At 46.9% G+C, this 25000-nt stretch overlaps 1 protein-coding gene across 3 annotated transcripts in view; it reads left to right on the top strand.

Moving 5' to 3' along the window:
• Positions 1 to 25000, top strand: part of abr (ABR activator of RhoGEF and GTPase) — a 122066-nt gene that overhangs the window by 2395 nt on the left and 94671 nt on the right. Inside the window, exon 1 of one of the 3 annotated variants that reach the window (XM_076020204.1) lies at positions 18598 to 18858. The exons of the other annotated variants lie outside the window; for them this stretch is intronic. Coding sequence (XP_075876319.1) covers positions 18798 to 18858 — 61 coding nt within the window. The 5' untranslated portion in view covers positions 18598 to 18797. Of the gene's footprint in view, positions 1 to 18597; positions 18859 to 25000 lie in introns of those variants that run through there. 3 annotated transcript variants of the gene reach the window in all.

Raw genomic sequence — 25000 nt, 5'->3', positions numbered from 1 at the left:
GGTGCCATTTGATGCGTGTTGAGTGCATGTCATTGAACTTCCCATTGGAGACAAGTTCGCCCTTCAATTTTCTCCCCTTCTGACGTCACACAGGGTGCGAGAAAGGCTTTGATTTGATGAGGCTTTCTGGTTAGAAGAAGCTAACTAGTTGCCTTGACTGAAAAATATACACACAAAATTATAGGTGCACATGTGATGGAGTTGAATATGGTTTTCATCACTTTCAAGTGCTCGTCACTTCCCAGTGATAGTCGATGTTATTTATTTATTTATTTTTGCACAGCCCAATTTTCTGCCCTGGTATGCACGGGGCTGAGAATGAGGCCATTACAATTGATCTTCAGTGTTACGTGATGCATTTATTTCTGGCTCCCGTTCCCTCTTGACGGTTCCTCTATTTTCAGCCAGCAACAGAAAAAAAGAGAGGCCCTGTCAAGGATTGGTACAGAATAAGGCATAATTTGAACAAGGGTTACAAACTGTTTTATACGTCAGGCCTCATCTAGGGGACTAACACCTATTTCTACACACAAAAAAAGAAATATGCTGCAATGTTTTTTAGGGTAGAGAGTGTTAATAGCATGTCACTCAAGAGCTTTCACACTTTTGGCTTTGGTGTGTAAAGTGTCATTCGTTGTGTGAAGTAGCCTGCATGGACAGTGTCTGAAGATGACCCTTGGGAACTGGAGGCTGTTGTCCTTTTGGAACAGACTTCTCAATCGTGGCTAAGTGCCAAAGAAGAAGTCCAAGTGGCTCAGAGTGGCTGCAGTGCTTTTGTTTATGTTTGTCATTGACCCTAGCTGTCACATTTCAAATAGTTTCATTTATTCAATCATTGCATTATGCGACATGTCCTTGACATGCATGGTCAGAGCTGGTGTCACTTGCATTCAGCAGAAGGTTGGGAATCACACATGCATACTACGGTAAGATAAAACAGAAAGTGGTTTCAAGGATGTGGTTTGCAAATGAAATTGATTTGACTGCCAGTCTTTCATCTCTAATATTGGGCATTGCTTTGGCTTTACTGTTTGTGTGTATGTTCAACAAATCATTTGACATTTTGATCTTAGGACATGTGTGTGTCTGCAGTATCAGTCACCCTTTTTCACTTGCCATGCACATAACTTTGCCGCGTGCCAAGACAGCAATGCTGTGAAAGAAGCAGTGGCAACCCAGAGCCGTGCAGTTATGTAATTTGTATGTTATGAAAATGGGAATCATTAGGATTTCTCATCCTTTCATTAATGAGCAACTGAAGCTTATTCCCAGACTGATACAAGTTAGCTAACTTGATCGAGTCACCTGACAGGTGAGTTCAGAGTGCTTTTGAAGAATACAATGGCACGTGCATTTGCATTCCGGAGGAGTCGACCCCCCCGAGGATTGACGGCACGCCAGCCTGTAAGATTAAACTAGGGGACTGAACACGCTTGGTGACAGACACCCGACGCACCGCTGGGGAAATCTGCTTACTCTGTGTGGTTTTACTGTCCAGGCTAAAGCTTCGTGATTAGAATTTCATGACGTGAGAGCGGTATCAGTTCTGTCATCCGGCCCTTGGCTGAAACTCGTGAGGAATATTCTGCAAATCTGCCGCTGAAAGCGCTTCTTTACCTTTCTTTTTCGGAAACCTGCGGAATCAGGAATGTGCGAGTGATGCATCCACAAGAAGAAGAAGTTCTCAAGTTAACTTCTGTTGCACGAGGCACATTTAGCACACCACACTGAAACTTCCCCATGAAAGTGTGGCAATATTGACTGACATGGTCAGTTTGTCTGTTGTTTGTGTGGAGTCAGTGACTAACCTGGATTTGGAAATAGAATGAGGAAGGATTTTAAGTAGACAGACTTCTGGTGGCAACCTTTTGTGTCTGAGTGTTTCTCATTTTGTATTTGGAGATAATAAGCGTGCCAGCTGTTATCTCATGGCTACATTTTTTGCAGCCTTTCAGTGACGACTTCAAGCATTTGTTGAACAATTTGTAGTGTCTTATTGAACATCATTTTAAAGGATTTTGCAAATGAATCTACGCCTCGAGAGATCTGAGTGAAGTGAAAAGACAGTCTGTCAGTTTCCTGAAAAAAGCAACATATTCCTTTGAAGACTTCCCACTGAAACTGATGCTTTGTTGTACGTTTTGCACGTTTAGCAGAGGACAAAAACAAGGCGCCTGTTGAGAGGCAGTTCCACACACAAACACCAGACAGGGGTGTGGTCACTAACCTCGACGAGTAGTCCACCAGATTCCAGAACTGCATGTTTTAGTGCGCACATTTCTGAAGAGTGGACTCATCAGACGATGTGAAAGTTGGACTTTTCTAACTGCGCGGAGTTCCTTGAAATTTTAGAAAATGGCTGTGAAACGATATGGTTTGATGACTCGCTGCAAAAAAAACGCTCTGAAGAACCTCAGTTGCGAAACCTCACGGCCACCGTTGCACTTGTTTGCGGGATGTGTTTCCCATAAACCCACAGGTCCAAGGGAGTAAAAGCACTTTGCCTAAGACGCTTTATCTGTTTGATCTGTGTGGTCCGGCGGGGCTGTTGATGTTGTGGCCTGTTGGCGGGGCTAATCAGTGACTCCTGCCGCTTCAAACAATGGAGGGCGTGCGGAGCCGTGGGAAACCTTTCAGCAGCAGCACACTGCCCACTCTCTTCTTTCACTGAAGCAACACTAGTTGTCTGACCTCTGGACACTGCTGTTTTTCCTCCACCTACACACACACACACACACACACACACACACACACACACACACACACACACACACACACACACACACACCAGTGGTGGGCTAATGCCAGGGGTCTTGCTCATCCTAGTGCCTTTATCTACTGTGGCTGTGCTGGGAAGACGGCATCAGCGGGGTCACGTGCGTGTCCTGCACCGTGGCTCTGGCCCCTCCGAACGGCCTCTGATTCACCACTGATTCACATGTCAGTCTTCCTCTAAACCTGCTCTGTTGTTCTGAGAGCGGCCGGCCGTGACTGTTTGTCTCGGGATGATTCTGTTGAGTCAGAAGCCTCACGGAGGAAGTCAGTAAACGAGAGAATACATCGCGGCTTTGGGCTTTGCTGACTTGGGTTTTCAGTTATCCTGGATATTTTCATGGAGAGATGTTTTTTTCATGTGGTGCGCAAGAACAAGTGAAGAATAGAGCGATGGTATTTTTTGTTTGGCTCACTAAACTGTGAAAACCTCCTTTTTTTGGGTTTAGGACGAGGGGAGCGCCGCTGATTTGCTCTTTGGATCTTTTTATTCACTACTCTTGAAGTCACATTATGAGTTCCACTATGTCAACATTGCACAACACACACATTTCTCCCTCTTCCTCTTACCCATAACACACCTCTGTCGAGCATCGGGCTCCTTACACAGGATTCAGGGGAAGGAAAACATTCTCTCAGTCTAAGGTCAAATCTAAAATGAGGGAGTAAAATCAAAATATCATAATATAATCTGGGTTTATTTTTTATAGCCTGTCAGGATTATGGAGTCCTAAACTATTATACTCTCCTGCTGAGTGGATAATATTTGTGACTGCTGTTGGTTACAATCAGTGTTAAAGAAAAGAAGCAGAAGAATAAAGATCAAGAGACGCAACATGTTTGCAGAATCCTGGTTAAAAAGGGTGTCATCAGAACAGTGGGTAATAAAGCTACTGGTAGTGCACATAAAGTTGGCCAATCATTATGTCTTGCCTGATTAAATGTGAATGGTGGGCCTTCCTGAACTTGATAACGATCTACGATGGCATATTTTCTAATCTTGAGCAACACCTTGAGAGTGGCTCTCTGTTGGAACAAGCACTAGCAAAGAGGGAGCTGTCATTTTGACACCAGAGTCCTCGACCAACCTGTCAAACCTACCATTAGGTTTCTCAGTGTATGCACAGCGGTGCACAGCTGGTGTTTGGATTATCCCAGTGAATAAAGAACGCTGTAGTGTTCGCAAGGTGATATTTGGACCAGTTCTATTGTGTCAACTTTGACATGAAAGTCCGAAAAGAATTGCAGTTCTGATTTTCCTCTTGCTTTGAACTTGGATTATTTATCGCTGGATTCTATTTATGGAATTTTTATTATTCTTCAACAGGAAGTATGGGGAACTGGAACTAGGAGATTTTTCAGTTGTTGGCCAGTGGAAGATCTGTTGTTATGAATTTAACCATATGATATGGAAGTGCACGCTGTGTGATATGGCAGCACATGCTGTGCAAGCCCTTAGAAAGACTCACTTTCTATATATTTGTGTGTTGCATGATAATAGAACAGTGTTCTAGTCACTGCAATGTCAGCCTTTATTATACGCTCAGAAATAAAGGGAACAAACCTGTTCCTGTCACTCCGCTGCAGCCGTGTTGTTGGATCTGACAGACATTTCTCTCCCTTCTCCTGGCTGGTCTCCTTCCCTCAGATAAGCGGGCGTGTCCAAACTCGTCCTGGAGAGCATGTGTGACTGCACGGTTTAACGCTTTGTGGTGCAAATGGCGGCAGATATTATTTCCGTGTTTTGTACCTTGGAACAGCGTACTGTTGGACGTATAGAGCACAATGGCTTTTGATGGCGATTGACGGGGTGTGTTGACTGTCAGATATGCGCTGGGCTTGGTTACATACAGTGCTCACAAAAAATTTCATGTGGGGTTTATGGAAATTATAAAAAGTTCATGCTACAGTGGTGTTCTTTCATGAAAGCATACCGTGTGAGTAGAAACGTGGTCAACTCTTCATCTCAAACAGTTTATTAAAAGAAAAGCAAACCACAGAAAAGAAATCTAAATGTATCATAACTTGTTATGTTCCTTGTTATGTGACCTGTTTTGTCAGCTGTCGCCTTCCTTGTTCTCATGATGCCAAACTGTGAGCAGTCTGCTGAGGACGACTGTTTGAATACAATTTGCTGAGTCAGAACATCAAGCGGTTTATTCTTGAATTGGGCGCTCACCTTGTTAGGAAACAGCATATTATACAATAGGCAATAAAACGTTTTATTTCAAAAGTTTAGCAAAGTTCAGATGAAGTGCATCCATAAAAGTTTGAAATACACCTTCAGCGTGATCCCCCATGATCCAGCTGCAAGGTTCGACATGCATTTCCCAGCGGTGCATGTCACACTGTGGCTACCATGCACGTGTCCCAGCTATCAGACACCAACGCGACTGTAAATGAACTGTATCTCACTCTCATCAGTCACACAAATGCAGATGTTATGCCCAAACTAATTTGAAGTATCTTCAGTAAGATGGGACATAGCTAATTCAGAGTAGTTTTTTTCTTTTTTCTTTTTTAATGTGCTTGCTTGTACAAGAGACAATACTGAATACACACTGCTTCTTCAGGGTTAGTCAAAGACATTTTCAGGACACTTGAGCAGAAACCAAGCCTGTAGCATGGTAGGGTTACAGCTGAAAGAACAAACTCCACACACTCCAAGGGCAGGGCTAGTTAGCAAACACTTATACATACTCTCTCTCCTTTTGGCTGTTCCCTTTAGGAACTTGCTAACAAGCAGATGTGTGCTTGTTAGCAAGGGCTAGAATAGGGAAGTGAAGGTAGACTGTAATTTGACAGAGATAACTGTTGTTAATTATTTAAAGTACATGTCTAAATCATTAAACTCTGACCTACCCCGTGGATGCACTCCAGCTTTGTTTACCACACAGATCACCTTACCGCAGTGTCTTACTATGAGGTAATAATGGCCACTTCTCAGAGTGCAGACAACCTGACTGTTTGGCTTGCGTACTTGTTTTTTCCTGTGGCCTGAGTTTTGTGCATGCTGGGGAGAGACTGACGGTCAAATGAAAGCCATGACCAGGAGTCTGACTGGGGGTCATTGGAGCATGTTCAAATGAGCCTTAGTGTTTGATGCATGGCATGGCTTGTTTTTTTTTTTTTTATATATATCTTTTTTGTTTTTTGGTTTGTGATAGACAGGTAAAAATAACTTTAAAAGGAAAATGGCCAGAGTTGTTTCAACATCATACAGTGTTTATACAGCTGTTTGTTGGGCACAGCGCAAACAATTAAACTGCATCCACTGTAACCCATCCATCCATCCATCCATCCATCCATCTGTCCATCCATCCATTTATCCATCCATCCATCTTCTATACCCGCTTCCTCCTGAATGCAGCGTTGTGGGATCCTCTTCAATTCATTGATGTTTTGAACTGTGGTTAGCGCTGCCTCACAGCTAGCAAGCCGGGGGTTCGATCCCAGGCCTGGGGCCTTTCTGTGTGGAGCTTCCATGTTCTCTCTGGGTTCTCTGGCTTTCTCTGGATGGGCCATAGGTGTGTGTGTGAGTGTGAATGGTTGTATTGTCATTCTATGTGGCCCTGCGATGAACTGGCGACTGCCTTTACCCCATGACAGTTGTGATGGGCTTCAGCAGACCCTGTGACCCTGAATGCAGGAGGAAGTATTGAAGATGGATGGATGGAATTTCAGGACAGGTTGTCGCTGTTGCAGGATGTCGCACAATGCTTTTTAAAAGCACAAATTAGAATATTGATCTCAAAACAAAAGATAAATACAGGTGTTTGTAGACCTGTTTAATTCTGGGAAACCTTTGGAAATGTTGAGTTAAGCTTCATGTGCAACCCCGTCCCTTTCAAGAGCTGCCTACTCTGTGGCACAGCGATAGATGCATCCCGTCATCTTCTCACATCCAAAAGCTTGGTTAAAAGGGGGCAACTGTCGGCGGTTCTGAACCCTTCACACTCGAGTACTATTTCTGGACTGACGAGCCTCCATGCTGCCTCTCTGACGAATGTGTTGTGGTTGCTGTGTGAGAGACAGACAAGATGCGACTGTGACAGAGGTGGAGGCGTGTGCGTGTGCGTGTGTGCGTGTGCGTGTGTGCGTGTGCGTGTGTGCGTGTGTGTGCGTGCGTGTGTGTGCGTGTGTGTGTGTGTGTGTGTGTGTGTGTGTGTGTGTGTGTGTGCAAGCATGAAAGCTCTAAGGTGTGAAAAGCATCACAGGCTTTTAATCTGCAGCTCTACTTAATATTTTTAATGCACTTGCTACCTGGTGCAGTGTGAATTCAGCACAGCTGCTCCGTTTAAGAAGGTAGTGTATCAGTAGATTATTGAGTAACAGACTCACTTTTCCTTCCCATGCAAAAATGAAACTTGGGAAATATTTGTTTTGCACAATAACTGCACTTCCATTGTGTGATGTGAACTCAGGCTGGTATTTCCCTCTGGCACTAATGTTCCCAGAAGCCTGCTCAAAACTGGTCAAGATCTCGCCTTATTTTTCTCACTTTCCTCAGCCTGCCTGGTAAAATTCTCACACCAGCCGACCGTCAGGCCGCCTCCTCTTCAGGCTCTCCTCATCATTATTTGTCTTTGCCTTCATGATTCATATTGGCTGCCCCTGGGACTTTTGAGCGTTTCTACTGTCAGCTTTTCTAATCACCCAAAACAACTCCTGACATAATCTTTTGTGTCTATGTATATATATATATATTATATCTTTTTTTTATTAAATCACATAGAGCACACATGCTCTGTTCCATTCAGCTCAGGACAGGATGTTTCAGCAAGAGACAAGGGTTTAGTTTTCTCATTTTGTCTTTTTAAGAAAACAACAAAATATTTCCATTTTTTGTTCCTCTGGTGCAGCCAAACAGTTTACAGCACACGCTCAAAAAAATGAAAATGACAATAATTGCTGTTATGTTCAAATTTTAAGGGTGTCTGAAAACTTTTTCTACAACTGTGTATTATTAGTATAATTTGATTGAGTGGAGAAATCTGTGTGATTGTGATTGATGGTTTTAAAGAAGCATTAGCAGTCCCTCGTGCACTCGCTCTCTTTGCAAGTGCGTGCAGCGACTCTTGCAATCAACGAAGGCAAAGACCTCTGTGGGGTCTCTGTGCCGGGAAGGACCTGAAGAGCGGGTGGTGGTGGTGGCGGTTGTCTTGGGGTCGGGGACGGGTGGGAAGGGGAGGGTCTGCCGTTTTAGCATCAGCCTCCTGCCACCAGAAAAGCTCCTTTCACATCATGACTCGGTCTCCGCACCACAAACACTCCACCCCTTATCTGTGGGTCTGGGTGCGTTTCCTCGGCGCAGGGCGGTTCGCACGCCAGGGGAATACAGAAGAAGAGGAAACTCATTCAATCTCGTTCCCAGTCACATTCAGATGAGCAACAGTGAAACAAAGGTGGTGGTTTTCCTGTCAGTTAACTGATTCTTAGACCGATAAAACCCCCCAAAAAACATGAGCGCGTCATCCATTGAGGTGATGCGACTCGTAGACACACGTCCATGTTCTGTGTGGCTCAGTAAACAAAAGACATAAAAAAGGAAAGCACATTAGCTAACCGGCTCACTTTAAGATGCACCAATTCGGTTTTTACTGTCTCAGGGGTTTCAATCTCAGAATAGGTCATAGCTCATGCGGTTCTGACAAAGTTTCCACTTTCTCCTCAGTGAGTGAGAGCCTCTCGTTCAATCGGAACACTAATTCATTTGGTTGAGTGTCATTATAGTGTTGTGCCGTCAGCATGGATCAAAGCGAGCTCTGTCATTAAGGCTGTTGCAGAATCCTAGCTCGAATCCTAGCTTGCATCCAAGTGAAACAATCGGCTCTCTGTTCACTGTTGACATTTTAGACAAGTGTCACCTCATTGGGAAATCGTAGAGACTCGAGGTCTCTGCGGAAGAGCCTGCCCCCACGGAGACCCCGGCGGTGGTTGTGCAGTTAGTAGGCGGTGTGCGTGTTGGCTAGCGAACATACGTGCATTCTATAGTTCCAAAGGTGCAGTAAGACCAACCGCAATAGACGTCACAACTTTTAAACACCCATAGTTCTTTCTGTCTGCAAACAGAGTTGCTAGATATATATGTAGATAAAGTGATTGATCAATTGGTAGATAGATGCTTTTTGGTTTCAGGTTATATTCTAACCAAAAATATACTTACAGTCACCTTGGGGGAGTTTGTTCCTGTGTGTGTTGTTGCACGGTCAGAGGTGCTTTGCCAAATATACCTCTTTGTACGGACAGAAGAGCAGGCACCCCCCCCCCCCCCCCCCCCTCATCTTTTTAACGACGGAATAGCTTCATCCATGCCTGATTTTCCTACAGTTTGAAGTTATCACAATTTGACATTATCACCTTGGTCCCGTTAACAATGAATGCCACAAATACGTTTATGTCTTTTATAATATTTTAATTTAGCAGTTGGTTAACAGCTCAACAAGGCCTTTTATTCAAACCATCAGCGCTGTGACCTCAACTAAAGGTACAAACGTAGACATGAAACGGCGCTCAGTGTGATCAGTGAAATTTGCATTTTAGTAATGTCCAAAGTTGCCAGACACGTTTGTCGAAGTGTTTTTGTCTAGTTTCAGTTATTGTGCTGCGATATCTTCAGTTCCTTTCACTGGTGGTCAGCACAACTATTAAAGGACGAGGCCGTGCAGTGGTGGTGGTTCACAATGCTATTTCACCTGTTCACATCAGTCAGGCGCAGACAGAAAAATTGTTGATGTCCAATGTCTGATTCTGAGTATGAGGAACAGTGCGCTGCCAACATTACTCTGTTTGTTAGGTTTGCGTGGTCTCGACGTGCATTTGCAACCTGATATTGACACACGATAAAAGGCATGTTCCCATATTTTCCAAAGGCTCTCTGTTCTGATGCAGAGGGTGAACCACAGGACCTCTAATGGCTCATTGCGTTCAACCATTCTGGCGCTAGGTTGCGGAAGACGAGCCTGAATATTGAGCCAGATGGCTTGCAACACCCTCTTGCTAACAGTGTTGCTCTGTCAGATGGCGGCATGACTGACTCTGTTTTTATGCAGCGAGCCAAGGTGTAGCTCGAGCTGCTGTACGAGAAGGTTCTCCCCCACGACCGTATTTCCTTTTTGCCCCGTTTCCAGTTAGTTTTGTTCCGTTTCATTTCCCTCTCGAAAGCGTCATGCTTTTGCTGCTCTTGTGCGTCCGCTCGACGTATTTAGAAGCACCTGTGCTCGAAACACATGTAATAACCTTTCCCCTGTGTGCTCCGTTTCTGATACATCGACACCCTTCACTGCACTCATCACTCTCGCTTCCACTTTGAGCAAAGTGGACAAACAGGCAAATTGAAGAAAGAAAAAAGACCCCTCCCTCCAAAATATCTGCCACTGCAGGGTCGTGCGTTGGGCTTAGTCTAACCTAATTAGCGTGGAAGACGCATATGGTGTGAAGTTGTGCTGATACTAAAGTTGGATGCCTAGAAGATGTCAGATGCCAGTTAAGTTTTGCCGCATAAAGGTCCTACTTTTTGATAAAGAAGGACGGACAATCCAGTTTCAATAAAGAGCCCAATGCGGAAGTGCCAAGTGCCTGCATTCTACTGTTTGGTCAGCAGAGACCACCAATACCGGCTGCACAAACACTAAGAATGACCTGCTGTCAATACAATAAGGAGCACAAAATTCAAACTGTTGCAAACTGGTTCAAATGTTTTGATTGGTCGAAATCTTTCTGTACATTTTGCCTGATTTGGTCAGAATGGCCATCAAGTTGTAGCCTGGCTACAGGCCACACCACTGGCAGGTGTTGGGGCTCACGCTCCAATCATGGCTCACCTCTGGTGATCCAAATGTCTAATCTTCCTGTTCCAAAATGAACTGGCCAATCTCTTAAGCTTCAGAACGGGCGTCCACAAACCAATGGATGATGTCATGAGGACTCCGCCCATCTAGTCAATGGGTGAAAACGGCACTAATCCTGGAGCTGAATGCAGGACAGTAGCTCAGCCGCAGTAGCAGCCACTGGTTACTACTCGCACTCAGGATGGAAAAGCTGTTTGTCAGCGTACGGAAAGTGAAAGATGTGTTTTCTGTGTCAGGACACCCGAGCCCCTCGAGCTGGTTTCTAGTGTCCCTGGGTATGACCTGAAAGGAAATGATTCATTATACATGAAGCCTGCACGTCTAGGGTTCAGAGTGAAGCCGTGGCATTCGAGAGACACAGTAGAAAGTTGCCGTCACTCTGAGTTCAGCCTGTTGAGTGAGTGTTGAAACTCTGTTGATGCTTTTTGTTCTTTTTTTTTTTTTCTTCCTCCATACTATCATAATTGCCTCGGAGCCACAAAGTCTTGGCAAATAGAGACACAACAACATGTAGTGTTTATTTTCATGAGAGGTTTCTGGCTCCCCTTATTTCATCCTACCAGGTGTGTTTGTACGGGATGGTTTTAGAAGACACCGCATCTGATGAACACTTGCAAAGTGAATTGGAAATTAATTATACAAATCGAAAGAATGCTATGCACAGCTGTGTATGTAATGAAAGGGAGGTGAGACTCTGACTCAGTAGGACCAAATTACAACTAATCGACACATCAGTGACGAAACTGGTGACGTAGAGCGCCATCTTTCATCTCTGAGCGCAGACGTGAGGGTGGACGGAAGGTGTTTCCACATCGGCAGCTACGTGGGAATGGAACCGCGGCTGACTTGACACCTGTGTGGGCATGTTGCTGCCGTTTACACCTAAGACTCCTTCAGGCCCCCTGGATTAAATATTTTTTTTCTGGTATTGTTTTGACTATAAGCTTGTTTAAATGTGCGGTGAGTGAGTGCGTGCGTGATGTTGTCACGAGCGAGCCAAACGCAAGCTGAGGGCAGTGAGAGCTAACATTTCAGCACTGATAGTAAGACTGTCGTTTAGCTGTATTTTGAGTTGCTGACACTTGACATCAGTCATTTCCTGTTGTTATGCTTGATGCTCAATGAGCGAATGCCTCCGCAAAGTGAACCGTATCACGCCGTCCTCATTGGCCTCCATGCAGCGCTGTTCATCCCTTCAGAAGGGAAATGACTCTGGGCCTCCCCCTCTGCACCCCTTGACACTCTGATCCACCTCCCCGTCCCTTAGTGACTCCGGCACCTGGAAACCTGTCAACTGTCTTTTGGCGTAGCTCTGCTGTACTGGTCAGCTTGCACTTTATTATGTTTTTGGTTTTGTTTACTGTTATTATCTGTTATTTATCTAATTATTTACGTATTTATTATACGGTACTGCCACCACAAATTGCTATGTGTTTTTTACACAAATGGCAATACATGAAATGTGAACTGTGAAGCCCTGAAAGCTGTGCTGACAGGGAATGAACACTAGAGTGCAGCAGTCCTTTCTCAGCAGCAGGCCACCCAGTCACGCTGCTGTGCTTGTTTTCCACTCTAACCCGACGGTGCCTTTCCAGTGTATTATACACCCAGGGGCTTTTGATGCCATCAGACCCTCCAATCATCAAAACGAGGGCGCTGCCTTTCCCCTGGGTGGCTCCCAACGACCACACAGCCGCCTGGCGCAGTCGCGGCTCCAGCGAAACGACAAGCAACGTTTTCTGTCGTCGGAAAAATGGCATTAAACAAGACACGTGGTGTTGTGTGGTGTTTGCCTGTTTGATGGTGGGAGGGTAGACCCCGCTGTGCCGAGCTGGCGCCCGTCCAATCGCAGCGTGATTCAGATGATTCCAACGCTGACCTCAATAGATCAAAGGGAATTTCAGCTGGCACGAGATGAACCCTCTCGCTCGCCCTCTCGCCGCTCCCATTCACACGCTCGCACGTTTCCTCCGCCTCTTTTGTCCCTCTCCTCCGCACAAACGGGCACAAGAGAGTGTGTGTGTTTGTGTGTGTGTGTGTGTGTGTGTGTGTGTGTGTGTGTGTGTGTGGGGAGGGCCAGGGGTGGGGTGTGTGAGTGGGCGGCTTGTTTCAGGGAGCTGTATCTTATCTGAAACCAGGGGCCCGGCTCAATAAAGAAACATCAGACGTGCACACAGATATGTCAGAGTGGTCGAGCAGACAGGGCCGTTCCACATAATTGGATGGAGGGATGGATGGAGGAGGGAGGAAGGAGGGGAGGTTCAGGGCAAGTGAGGTGAGGCGGGGGGGGAGTTGGTCTGCCAGAACACCTGCTGTGCTCAACACACGCACCCACACACAGCAGTCCTTATGGGTGTTTTCTCCTTCTTGCTGTCGCTCTGTCGCTCAGACGGGACGGCTGCAGGGTGAGAGTCCACTGACAAAGATGAGCGTCTCACTGTTCAGTAAATGATCAGCAAGTCATCCATCCTCCTTTCCCTACGATGAGATATGGCACTGAAACCCACAAACGCAACAGAAGTCAAAACAACACATTTTGGAGAGCAGGCTACGATCACATGATGCCCCGTCCATGATTCCAGGCGTTCCTCTTCGCCCCATTCATCACTCGTGAACTTCAGCCTCTTTAATAATGCATAGTCATGGCTCGTCTCCGCTGCCGCCTACCCGCCCCGAGCCCACCAAAGCAAAGGGCTGTGTCTGACAAATATATACAGCCAGAGAATAAGGCCGATCCATCTCCAAGGTTATGAGTACACACGTCAGAGTCTCTCACACACACACAGGGCAGAGTGCACGTGACCAGACAAACACACAGCGCCTTTTCTTTTCTGTTGGCAAATATGTAAATGCTTTTCAGTATTTTTGGCAGCATCCTTCTGATGGACTCTAGCATCTTCATAAAGTGTGTTGAAATGTATTGCTTCTCTATCTTATTGTGTGAACCATTCCCAAATTTTATATTCCATATTCCATTCCATGATATTCCATTCAAAGTTTTCAATTTGAGCACAATTTGAAGCCTTCTAATTGTTTGTATACACATACAGGATTACGCACCGCAATTCTATATGTCAACATAAATAAAAAATAACGTCTTTTTTTGCCTCACATCGAGTGCACAAAATATTAAAAAAAGAATCATTTCTTTATTTTGGCGACTTCACTTCAATCTCTGCTTGTAGAACGCTAATCTCCACACAGCCTAAATGATTTCTGTCAGCCGTGTTTCTGCTTGAGCGCTCGGTGGAACTCACATGGAAATACAGCCGTCTATTTCCTGTGAGCGCACACCCCAACCTGGGCACGCTGGCTAGCCAGCAGTGCTGGACAGCATTTGGAAGTGCTGGAATTAGTGTGTGTGTGTGTGTGTGTGTGTGTGTGTGTGTGTGTGTGTGTGTGTGTGTGTGTGTGTGTGTGTGTGTGTGTGTGTGTGTGTGTGTGTGTGTGTGTGGGGGTAGCAGGTTGTTAGAAAGGACTGGTGGCTCCTTTACTGTTTCCACTTCGAGCAACAAAGGGGAGGGGCAGGGAGGTGGTGGGGGGGTTCAGCCTGGCACCACACACACACACACACACGCAGTGATGGGATGGTGGGGGCGGGGGCTGGTTGGTGCACTGGAAAATTAGAGCTATGAACACACCTCCCCCCCCACTGCCCCCTACCTCCCAACGACGCCCCAGGCTGAGGCTGGGGTTCAACTGCTGGGGAGGGGTGAGAGAGGGGGGTGGGGTGGGTGCGGATGGGGCAGCTGGGTATCTGGGTAGACCACGGCACGTGGAGGGGTGGCAGCCTGATTGGCTGGTGGGCTCTGCTGCTTAATTACACACACGCACACACGCGCAGACATTGACGCTCACTGCTGCCCATGATACGGCCAACACTCATTGATAGCAGGTTTGTACTTGAGGAAATTTCAAAATAAAAGCCTACGACTACTAAATGAAGTTTATTTTTCGAAAAGCCATTGAAATTGTATTTTCACGTCAACTGACCCTTTGATCAGTAGAGGATTTTCTTCTTCATGGACATTTTTGTAGAATTTGCTCACCGTGTAGGATCAGTGAAGTGACACTTTGAAGTCTCTTTATGTAAATGCAGATTTTCTTTTTTGTCTACCAGTTCCCTCAAATTGCCCCACCCCTACTGGTATTGTTGTTGTGAGTAAGAGCAATTTCTAATATTATTCATTCATTCATCTTTCGAGGGTCAGGGATGGTTTAGCTGCTTGGCGTGCGCCGCCCTGGGGCCTCGGTTTGTTCACAATGAAGCTGTAATTTGACCAAAAGAAAAAACAAAACAAAGAAACTCAATATCAAAGCTGAGAGTTGCTGAACATACATTATTTTTTCCAGTGCAAAACATGGGTTGAATAATGTGATGCACTGCCAGATCAGTGTTTGTGTGAAATCTGCATATGCCTGCGGGCTTCACGCAGCGCAGTGAGGGGTAACAGCGTGATCAAACAGCATGGATTGATTTTAGGCTGCATTTGTGCCCCAGTCCTATTTTTTCCTTTTGCTTTATTGACTATTGCTGTATTTCTGTCTTACATATAATCACTCTGAGTACTGAGCTTGTACCTTCGCCACCTGCACTTCACCTGAGCGGGACCTCACAAAATGCACCTTCTCTCCAGGGAAACCGAAGACAGAAAGCAAACCAATAACAATCCAATTCTGAGACATTTCGGATTGTGATGGCCTGCAGTCCAGATCATATCCATCCCTTCAACCGGCTGCAGCGCCGCCCTTTGTTCCGTCCCTCCTTTTCCCCTCATCACACGTACGCGGCGCAAACACTGGTGACCTTTCCAACGAGGGGACCTTCGCCTCCGTGTTTAGCTCTGTTGCGTAAAGCCAGGCTTCTCCCTCCTGCTGCCCCGGCTGCAGAGATACCTAAACGCCTCCGTGTAGGTGTGTGTCAAAGGAGTCGGTTTGTAATGGCCTCTGTTTTTTACTACACAGCTTGACTGGCCATTAATATTTAATACATGCTCGTTTGTGACGCTCCAGGAAGACTGATTTGGAGCAGCGTGTTTGTGTGTGTGTCTGTTTCTCTGTGTGTGTGTGTGTGTGTGTGTGTGTGTGTGTGTGTGTGTGTGTGTGTGTGTGTGAGTGTGTGTGAGAGAGAGAGAGAATGAATCACTAGTTTGTCCCAGATTTCAGGTAGAAGAAAAAGTGTGAGTCTGTTCAGCAGATAAATCTTTTTCTTTTTTTTAATGCAGTGTCTCCCCCACTCCCCTCTCCCTCCTCTCCCTCCAGCGTCCACCTTTGTGCGTCTGTCTACATTAAAGCGTGTATTAGTCAATGGCGCCGTCTTAATGACACATTTATATTCATTAATAACGCTGACATACATTAACACATGCGTTCTCACATTAAATGGCTTGACACACCAACGCACAGACACGACCCCTGGCTAGATGTGCTTGGGGGTGAGGGGTGGTGGTGGGTGGGTCAGGGGAGGGGTGGGGGGGGTGCCACGTTGTTAAGGCAGTGTGTGCGTGCATGCCTATGTATACGTGTGTGTGTGTGTGTGTGTGTGTGTGTGTGTGTGTGTGTGTGTGTGTGTGTGTGTGTGTGTACATCCTCCTCCAGCTGGCATGTAAGAGCTCTGGCTCCAGACAAAGAGCAGCGCTCGGGGCCCGGAGCTCTGCCTGTCTGGGGTGGAGGAGGTGGGGGAGGTGGGGGAGGTCCTCCTGTCAGCCTTTGTGTCCTAATTGAAGTTTTTTTTTTCTCCTCCCCCCCACCGCGCAACCCTTCCTGTCTTGTGCACCCCCCCGCCCCCACCGAACCCCCCCAATGCTGGTTACAGAGGACCGTGGAGGGGGGAGGGGGGAGCAGACATGGTGTTCACATCCAGCTTTGTTGCCGATGGCACGTCTCTAATGTAGCACGTGGGTCCGTATACACACAGATACTCTCTGTTTCCGATGGGGGAGGGGAGGGGGAGGGGGAGGTTGCTGGACGCAACAGGAGAGCTAATCGACTAAACGAACTAACGTGCCCGTTAGAATCCCACAGTGATAAATAGGCAATTCATTTAGAAGGGCTGTTAGAATTTCCATAGTATTGCCTGGTTTGCCTCGCTGCCTCCAGAACAGCAGTTCCAGCATTAACACACTGAAGACCTTTTCTCAGAGCGTCGTTGCAGTCACTGTCAATGTTGTGAGACGCTGTGAAAAATCGTTGGCTTTTGTTCCACCGTAAACATTTGAACTGACAGGATTTGGAGGCTCCTCAGTAGCTACACACACACACACACACACACACACACACACATGATCAAGTCTGAGTCTCTCTTTCATGTATTTCTTTTAATGTGTGCGAATTAAATGGGGTTGAGTGTGGGTGGGGGTGGGGCTCTAAGAGCACATACATGGCCAAAGGAAAAAGAGGCAATGTGTGTATCTTCAAAGAGGACATCTGATCCTTAAATCATTGCCTCTGTTCCACACACAGCCGCTCATTGTCATGTGTGTCAGTCAGTCAGTCAGTCAGGCATCAGTGATCCAGAGACAATCATGTTGGTCTTGTCCCACCATCAAAGCCTCAGGGGGCCAAAAAAAGCGGCACACAATAACACATTAGATCATCAGGTAAAGGACATAATGCAGAGCGGTGTATTCGTTTGAACAACCATAAATACACAGGTTTTGAAACCTTGGGTGGTATTTAAAACATGAACCCAGTCTGGTTATGAAACGTGAATCAGTTTGATTTCAAACCAAAATAAGCAAATTGTGTTTCTCAATGTAGGTTTTCTTCCATATGATGGCCTCTCCCTACACTAATGCCATTTGGCATTTCCGAGCTAATGTGATTAATTTTTTATGCTGCTTCTGTGGTCGGGTATTTTCTTGAAAGGTCCCATATTACAGCAAATAACTGCAAATAAAATTGTCTTTGGCCCGTGAAAGAGCTCCACCTTAATGAGTTCAGTCCCTCCTTCTGCTTCCTTTCTGTGCTCCACTGTTCAGTGAGTGTGCCGTTCAAACACACTCTTCCGGACATCAATGCTTTCTGATGTCACAAAGGGCATTGACACCCCTCCCCACATCTCTCGCAGGTTAGTGTCAACACACTCAGCCAGGTGTCACAATAATGTGTCACATTGTTTTTGTGTTTCTTCTTTCAAATGTGTGAGAAAAAGAGCATCAGAATTTGCACGAAGCTGTAAACAGAGGGCTAGATATGTATTTTTCTCTGGAGATTCATTGATTGATTCATTGTTTTATATTTTTTTAAATTAATTTACCATACCTGGCAACTCGACTTGATACTTGATAAACAAAGCTCTGTAAATACGAGGTGGCTTCTTTATTGACGTATGGAGGCTGAAGCTGAAGCTTTCTTCTGATTCAGCACTTCAGAAAGACGGCAAGTTAAGCGATGAAGTTGCCGCGCTTAAAAAAAAAAAAAAAAAAAAACTGAAAGGAAGGGAGGCTGTTTAGAAGACTGGGAGAAGGCGAAAGCAATTCTGGCGTTGACTCAGCTGCAGGAGTGGAAGTAGCTGCCAGACAAAAGAAGAAGGTGTCTGTTAATTCCACTTGGACGCAAGAGGCTCGTCTGTCTGTCTGTCTGTCTGTCTGTCTGTCCTCCTGATGCATCGCCTGTGAATCGCTCGTCCTGGGAGCGAGCGAGAGAGAGAGCGCTCCCCGTGCAGAACCTACAGGCAGGAGAGAGAGAGAGAGGGGAGGGGAGGGGAGGGAACAGGCAAGCCAGAGAGAGAGGGAGAGGGAGGGAGTGCTTCTCTCTTCCCATAGCAACGGTCGGCAGTGTTCGTCTCCAGCCTGTTGTTTTCTCTCTCGCGCACCGCCGCTTGCTTGCTCGCACGCTCGCTCGCTCGCTCGCACACTCCTGCAGCTCACCCGGTCCATCAGCCTGCTGGAATCCCCCCCTTCACCACCAGCACCACCATCACTGCCTCCCAGGAGCGACTCTCCACATTTTTATTTGCCTCCACCCACCGCTGCCACCACCAGCCACCCGCTCTGGATGATCCCTCTCTCCTCTTGGTGCGGGATGAAGGTTGCCGTCCTCCGAGGATAAGAAGCAGAAGAGAAGAGGAAGCGAGGTGAAGGTGGTCATAGGAGAAGCACAGCCCCAGAGCCGCTCGGGAAGACAGGAGGAGGAGGAGGAGGAGGAGGAGGAGGAGGAGGAGAAGGAGGAAGGATGGAGCCGCTCAGCGCTCGCGGACTACCCCGGCTGTCCTGGATTGACACCCTGTACAGCAGTATGTACCCCCGTCCTCCCCCCCCCCCCCCCACCACCACAGCTCATCCTCATGCTCCTCTCTGCTGTCTTTTACCCAGCAACCCTCTCTCCCTCCTGCTCTGGCGCGCTGCCTGTTTGCCTTACAGCCGCGGTTGCACACCAGCCACTTTTAATTCATTTTTTTCCCTCCCCTCTTCCTCAACAGTGATGCTTCCCAATTGGGAGGCATCACTGTTGCTGTCCGTAACACCAAGACGCTCAACTCACCCCCTCCCTCCTCGCCCTGTGGTGGCCTTCACTCCTGTCTGCTGGCTGCTTTTTTTTCCCATTTCAGGGAAAGCCCAGAGAACATTACTCAAGAGTGATTCATGCTGCCGTCCTGGTGTTAGAACTTTATGTTCCAAACCCCCCGATGTTAAATTTTTGATCCCTTCTTTATTGTGGTCGTCACGCTGCTGCTCCACTCTGGCTCTCTGGCCAAGGCTGCTCAAGCCAGGCCAACAGAGGACGATGAGGAGGAAACTTCTTCGCCTCAGTTTCATTCTCCCCCGTTTTGTTATTGTATCTTCTCTGTATGTGGAACATGAATGAGGGCGATTCATGTTGAACAGACCACCAATGCTGTACCAACAAGTTCTATCAGCTGCCTCCACACGCACCCAGCTGCGTTTGACCCGCTTGTGTGTTGCTTTGCTGCTGGCCATGTGAGTTGTGCGCTGGGGCTTTTTTTTTTTTGCGCACGTGAAACGGAGCCGCTGGCGCTTTCGCTATGCTGCGTCAACTATTGTTACCGAGCCTTAATCTGCGGGGAGGGACGGGTTGGCGATGTTTGGGATTTGGCCCCCGCTGAGCAGAGAGTATATCCAGAGAAGTCCAGCAGGGACAGTCTGACTCACAATGTTCAGCTTTCCCAACCTGATATGAAATCATTGCAGACTGATGAGAGACATCGTTGCAAAGTGCCTGTTAGTGCGCAGTTCAACAGGAGTGCTGACTGAGTGAAACGAGAATGAAACTCAGCGTCCATTCATTGAAGCCACTCAAATTGTGCTCTTGTTTACAGAAGACATGGTGCAGATTTAAGCCTCTGACTTAATTTGCGTTCATTTGCCCCTAACACACTGAGCAGCACACTGTGTTAGACGAGCAGAGAGGGTGTGTGTATGTGTGTGTGTGTTTGTGCGAAGTGAAGTCTCCGACCCAGCGCCTCACTCATTACAGACTCTGATTATTTTCCTCCGGTCTCTTCATCTTTTCCTCCTCCTCCCGTCCGTACATCAGAGCAGCAGAGTGTATTTCCCCCCAGTCAGCAGTCAAGGAGGATGAAGGCAGGCTAATTACGGCGGTCGACACTTTATGGCTGCTGCTGCTGCTGCTGCTGTTGTAGTCACGTTTAGCAGAGAGCGAAAAATGAATACACTTAAAAAAAGATCCCCAAAGTTCAGAAGTCGTAAACGGAGAGCTTTTCCTTCTCACCGGGATGGGAGCGGGAGTGCTTGGAGGTCTTGTAAAACACACAAGAAAACTCAATCAGGGTGGCAGTTAAAGGTGGTTCAATGAGCCACATGTAGCTGCATGGTAACAGATGAGCTGAGAAGTGAAGCCTCAGTGTGGTGATATTGTCCCTAGAAGTCAGTAATTATAATGCCAGAAACGATCTTAGCTTCCACTTTGCTCAAGGGATGTAAATGTATCTTTGAAAACATTGCATTTTCTCTTCAATATTAACGTCCTCGTAGTGCAGCTGGATTCCCACACGCTGTTAATCTGTGTTTTGCGAAGCTCAAAGCGAAAGCCGTCGTCAGTCGTCGTAGCGCCAAGGAACCAGCGAGCGTCACTCCTGTTTGTGATGAAAGCAGGAAGCAACCGACAGCAGTGGGACGCCTTTAAAGAATGACAACGTGACACAACGCGGTGCTTCGGAGGATTGTAGTGCACCCAGGCGCTGGAGGCCTTTTGTCCCCGAAGAGATGCTTCCGCTTTGCTCCCGTCTGACGAGAGTTTCCTTCGACACTTCGGTGTCTCGCCGGCCGCCCCTCACAGCGGGAGGTCTCCAGCTGTTGCCAGCTGATCCGATTGGTCCGCTCTGATTGCGTTGGAAAGTTCATCCAATCACCTCGTCAGGTGATTTCTTTTCTTCTTCTCTCTCTAGATATTTTTTTTCAAGCTCTTCTCCAGGTGGATACGCAGGAGAATGCAGGTTAAGTGTGTCGCACCAGCGCTTTTTAATTTTTTTTTTTTTTTTAATAACAATTCACTTGTTAAAACCATTTGCGGCGCTGCTTATTGAGCTGTATCCTCTGCGGACGCATTACTCCACTTTTCAGAACTGGACCGGGTCAGTCAGCGCTGGGCCATCATGAATTTAGATCACAGGAACCGTCGATGTCTGTGCACTATTTTAATAATGCTATTTTGGTACTGGCTCCGCTCTCAGAAGAACAACTCCAAATGCGCAATTGTGCTTTACTAACGTGCTTCTCGGCACACTTGAAAATTCTGTCCAAGTTTGACTGAGCTCAATAGTAGGTGACAGACAGGTGACATTACCAGGCTCTGCTGAGCTCCGTGGAGACAGGAGGGCAAAATCTCTCTATCATTATTTTCGCCTTCTCACACTTTCTGCTTTATCCGGCAGCAGATGTAGTTTGATATTTCAGGTTTGAGCTGAACTGACGTCCACTCTTTTCTGCTCTAGAGAATAAAAACACACCAGTCATGTGACCCTCTGGTTCGTGAAGTGCTGCTCCCACGAGTGGTGCTTTGTTGTGGACGCTGCGTGCCCGGCCAGCCCCTCCGTCACTCCTCCCCCTCCCTTCCTGTCCTCGCCAGGGACAACCAAGCAGCAGCCTTGTAACTGCATCCTCTCTTCTCCTCAGCCACCCCCCAAAACTGTGTTAACGGTTCAGCGTGACCGCACATCCTTAACATCCCCGAGTGAAGCGGCGAGTCGTTGCTCCTGGCCGCAGCTGCCTCTGCCGCCCCCAGAGGCCGCCTGGTCGGCTTCGCTGTTTGGCCGCAGCTGATCTCAGCAACGTTTCTCCTCGTATCTTCTTCACGTCACTTTGCGTCTTCTGTTCGTCTTTGTTTCGCAAAAAAACGAAGCACACTGGGGTTTTTTTTCAGTCAAAAATCAAACCAAAAGATTAAGTAATTTAGGGAAAATGCCCTTATTTGAGACCGTTTTTAATAAATATTAGAAATCGGATTGAGTTAGCTTCTAGGATAGTTAAATAAAACCCCCCTTTCCCACAGTCGCAGCGCACCAACTCCGCACCGACAATGTGTTGGTTTGGCTTTGGAAATACACCAACAGAACTTCCGTGAACGTCTGTTTGTTCCTCTTTTGGACGACGCAGCTTTTAGTGTTACGTCTACCGAGTTCAGTACTAATTAGGGGAAATAATGGTTTCCGTTTTAAAAAAATTGGACTGAAGTAAAGAAGCGGTCGTGTAGGAAAGAAATCCTGACATGCAGTCACGTGCACACTTAACTGCAGTTGAAATACAACCGCTGTTAGAAGAGCCACTACATGCGCCATCCACAAAACATACTTCAGCACATGAACCACTGGCACAGGCCTCCCATTAGTCATTCTCCAGCCCATTTGTCCCGGCAGCAGTGTAAGTGGTCGAGTCCCTGGTGGATATTAGTGTTTTGTTTTTTTTGTTTGGGCAACAGCGTTTCTGTGACTTATGACTTATAAATACTTCAACACGGGCCTCCCACATCCTTGTCTTTCCTCACCTTTCCATCTTTCTTTTCTTTTTTTTTTACCCGCTTCACATAGTTGCTATTTAATCTTTTGTCCGAGACTCACAACATTGAACATTTTGAAGCATTTATTTACTGATAATGTGATTACGGAGGCATTTTAGCATCTCCATTTTCTGTCTTTCACCAGTTTTTCGGGTTGTCCCGTACTGAATATCACATTTCTTCTCCCTCACCACTCACCAGTAATTGGACTGTGTCTCAAACAGCTGCGCAGTCGTTTCCTTCTGGGCTAAAATATCAAGCGTTCATCTGCGAGTATGGCTTGCAGTGCATTTTGGGCAAAGCGCCCTGCTGTTGCGTGGGACATTTTCCTGTTGTTTCCATTTGAAAATCCAAAAAAGGAAAAGGCAGTTCAGATGCTCTTCATGCAAGTGATAATTCAGTAGCAGTTTTGCTTCCCGCCAGCAGTTTCCCAGCCTAAGCTGGCATCCCCACAGCCAGAGTGACAGGCCCGATCTGATCTCCGACTCTGAACGCTCACAGAATTAGCCCGGCCCTTGTCCAGCCCGCTTCAACGCAGCGTGACGCTTAAGCGGCATCAAAGAAAAGCTGCATTACGTAACGGCCACAAAAAATGTTTTTCAGGCGCGGTCGAGCCAAGGTGGCGCATGCACACGCACGTACACACGCATGTATGTCAGAATGTTTTCCTGATAACCCGAGTCACGGTGAATGTGTGCACAACTCTGGGGGGGGGGCAGAATTAAAAATAAATCTCACATCATTTCAGCGCTTGCTATCAGTGCACTGGCGGGTGTCTGGGTTCAGTCCAACAAGCCGCAAAAAAAAAAAAATGTTTACGTGTATTGCAGCACGTGTCAGGACAGGCGTGTGCTAGTGTTGCCAGGAGTTAATACATGCCACGTAATCCCTACTTTCTGCTGTTTTCAGATGTTAATATTAAACTGTGTTTCTGGCGAGCAGTAATCTCTTGTTGCCATCCTGCTGCGGCACTCAAATCATGTGGAGGCCAAAAAAAAGGAGGAGTGGAGTGTATTGAGACAAGATCCACATTTGGGCATCGGGTTTTAATATTTTGTGCGACAGGAGATGAGATTAGTGACGAGGGGCAGCGTGCTTGTTCATCAAGGCAAATGTGTGGATTAGAGGTGTAACGCCGGGCCTGTGCCCAGTGACATTGACCAGGTTGAGCCCAAATTCACACCACAGAACACAATCAATACAATAACACAAAGCCATTTTCTTCCCCCTTCACTGTTTGCCTGACGACGCTTGAACACTGAACGCAACACTTGTTTGTTGTTGTTGTGCAGTTCGTGTGAAACTTTCCTTGTGGGCTATCGGAGCGCGTGTGCGTTTGTGTGTGTGTTACGACATCCTGCACTGCCGTTGTGCATTCGCTCACATGGTGCTCTGCTGAACACCGCACATATGTTACTGCGGCAAACTGACTGTAACCATGGCAACAGCAACCGTGCGACCCAAACTCTGTGCTTCAGCTTTCAACTGTGCCGCTCCCGATTTGGCTGCGGCATCAAAAGCCAGGACGACTATCACTGTTCTGTGTGAGTCAAGCTCACACAGAACAGTGGCCCGGGCCGCAGTCCAACCTCTATCATCTTAATGGAGCAACAGAGCTTTACGATCAGCACCGGGGCGCACAAAACACACTGATGCCTGTTTGGTCCAGGGCCGGCGCTGGCTGATGTAGAGGAGTTATTAAAGTGATGTATTGGCCCCCCCAACCTTTTGGCTGTGCAGCTGTAATGAACAGAGCTGGCCGGCTGCTCCTGGCGGCTTTCAGTCCAGTCCCAGTTCTGTCTTTAAGTGTTTAATGTTGCTAGTTAGTTGGCCGTCACTCGGGCTGCCTCAGCAAACTGGGCCACAGGAGGGTGATTCTGGATGGCCGCCCGGCCCGACTCTTGTAAAGGCCGCGCAGCACAACTAGGGGACGTCTCATTAATCACAACCTGCAGAATCTGTTTTCACCAAACTACCGTTTTCTCCCCTCTGATGTCACATCTGCAGCGGTGCCACTCTCTGTCTGAGCTCAGTTCAATCTTCCTGGAATCTTCTTTTGGTTCTTCTTAATTCATTCTTTTAAACATTATTATTGACTGTAGCAATATTGTTTTATTTGTGCATACTTGCAGTACAGGAGACTCTTTTCACCTGGATCTGAAAATGGGAAAAAAAAAAGAAGAAATCTTCAAGTCCACATGCAGTGAATAGTTACAATGCTGAGCGTGGGACCACATCTTAGTCAGCACACTGGCTTCATTCTTAACAGGCCCTGAAAGTGAGCTTGCCGCTGTTTATTTATTATATTTCCCGCTGCATGTTGTTGTAGCAGCACGCTGGATAAAAGAGTCATTTGTTTTATGATCACACTGACTCCCTGAGGGATGCGTTGACTCGACTCT

Source organism: Nelusetta ayraudi, unplaced genomic scaffold (assembly GCF_046127955.1).
Source record: "Nelusetta ayraudi isolate G7.1 ecotype Tasmania unplaced genomic scaffold, CSIRO-AGI_Nayr_v1 ptg000011l, whole genome shotgun sequence".
Classification (NCBI taxonomy): Eukaryota; Metazoa; Chordata; class Actinopteri; order Tetraodontiformes; family Monacanthidae; genus Nelusetta; species Nelusetta ayraudi.
The sequence above is the reverse complement of the archived record's forward strand: the minus strand, read 5'-3'. Positions and strand labels throughout refer to the sequence as shown.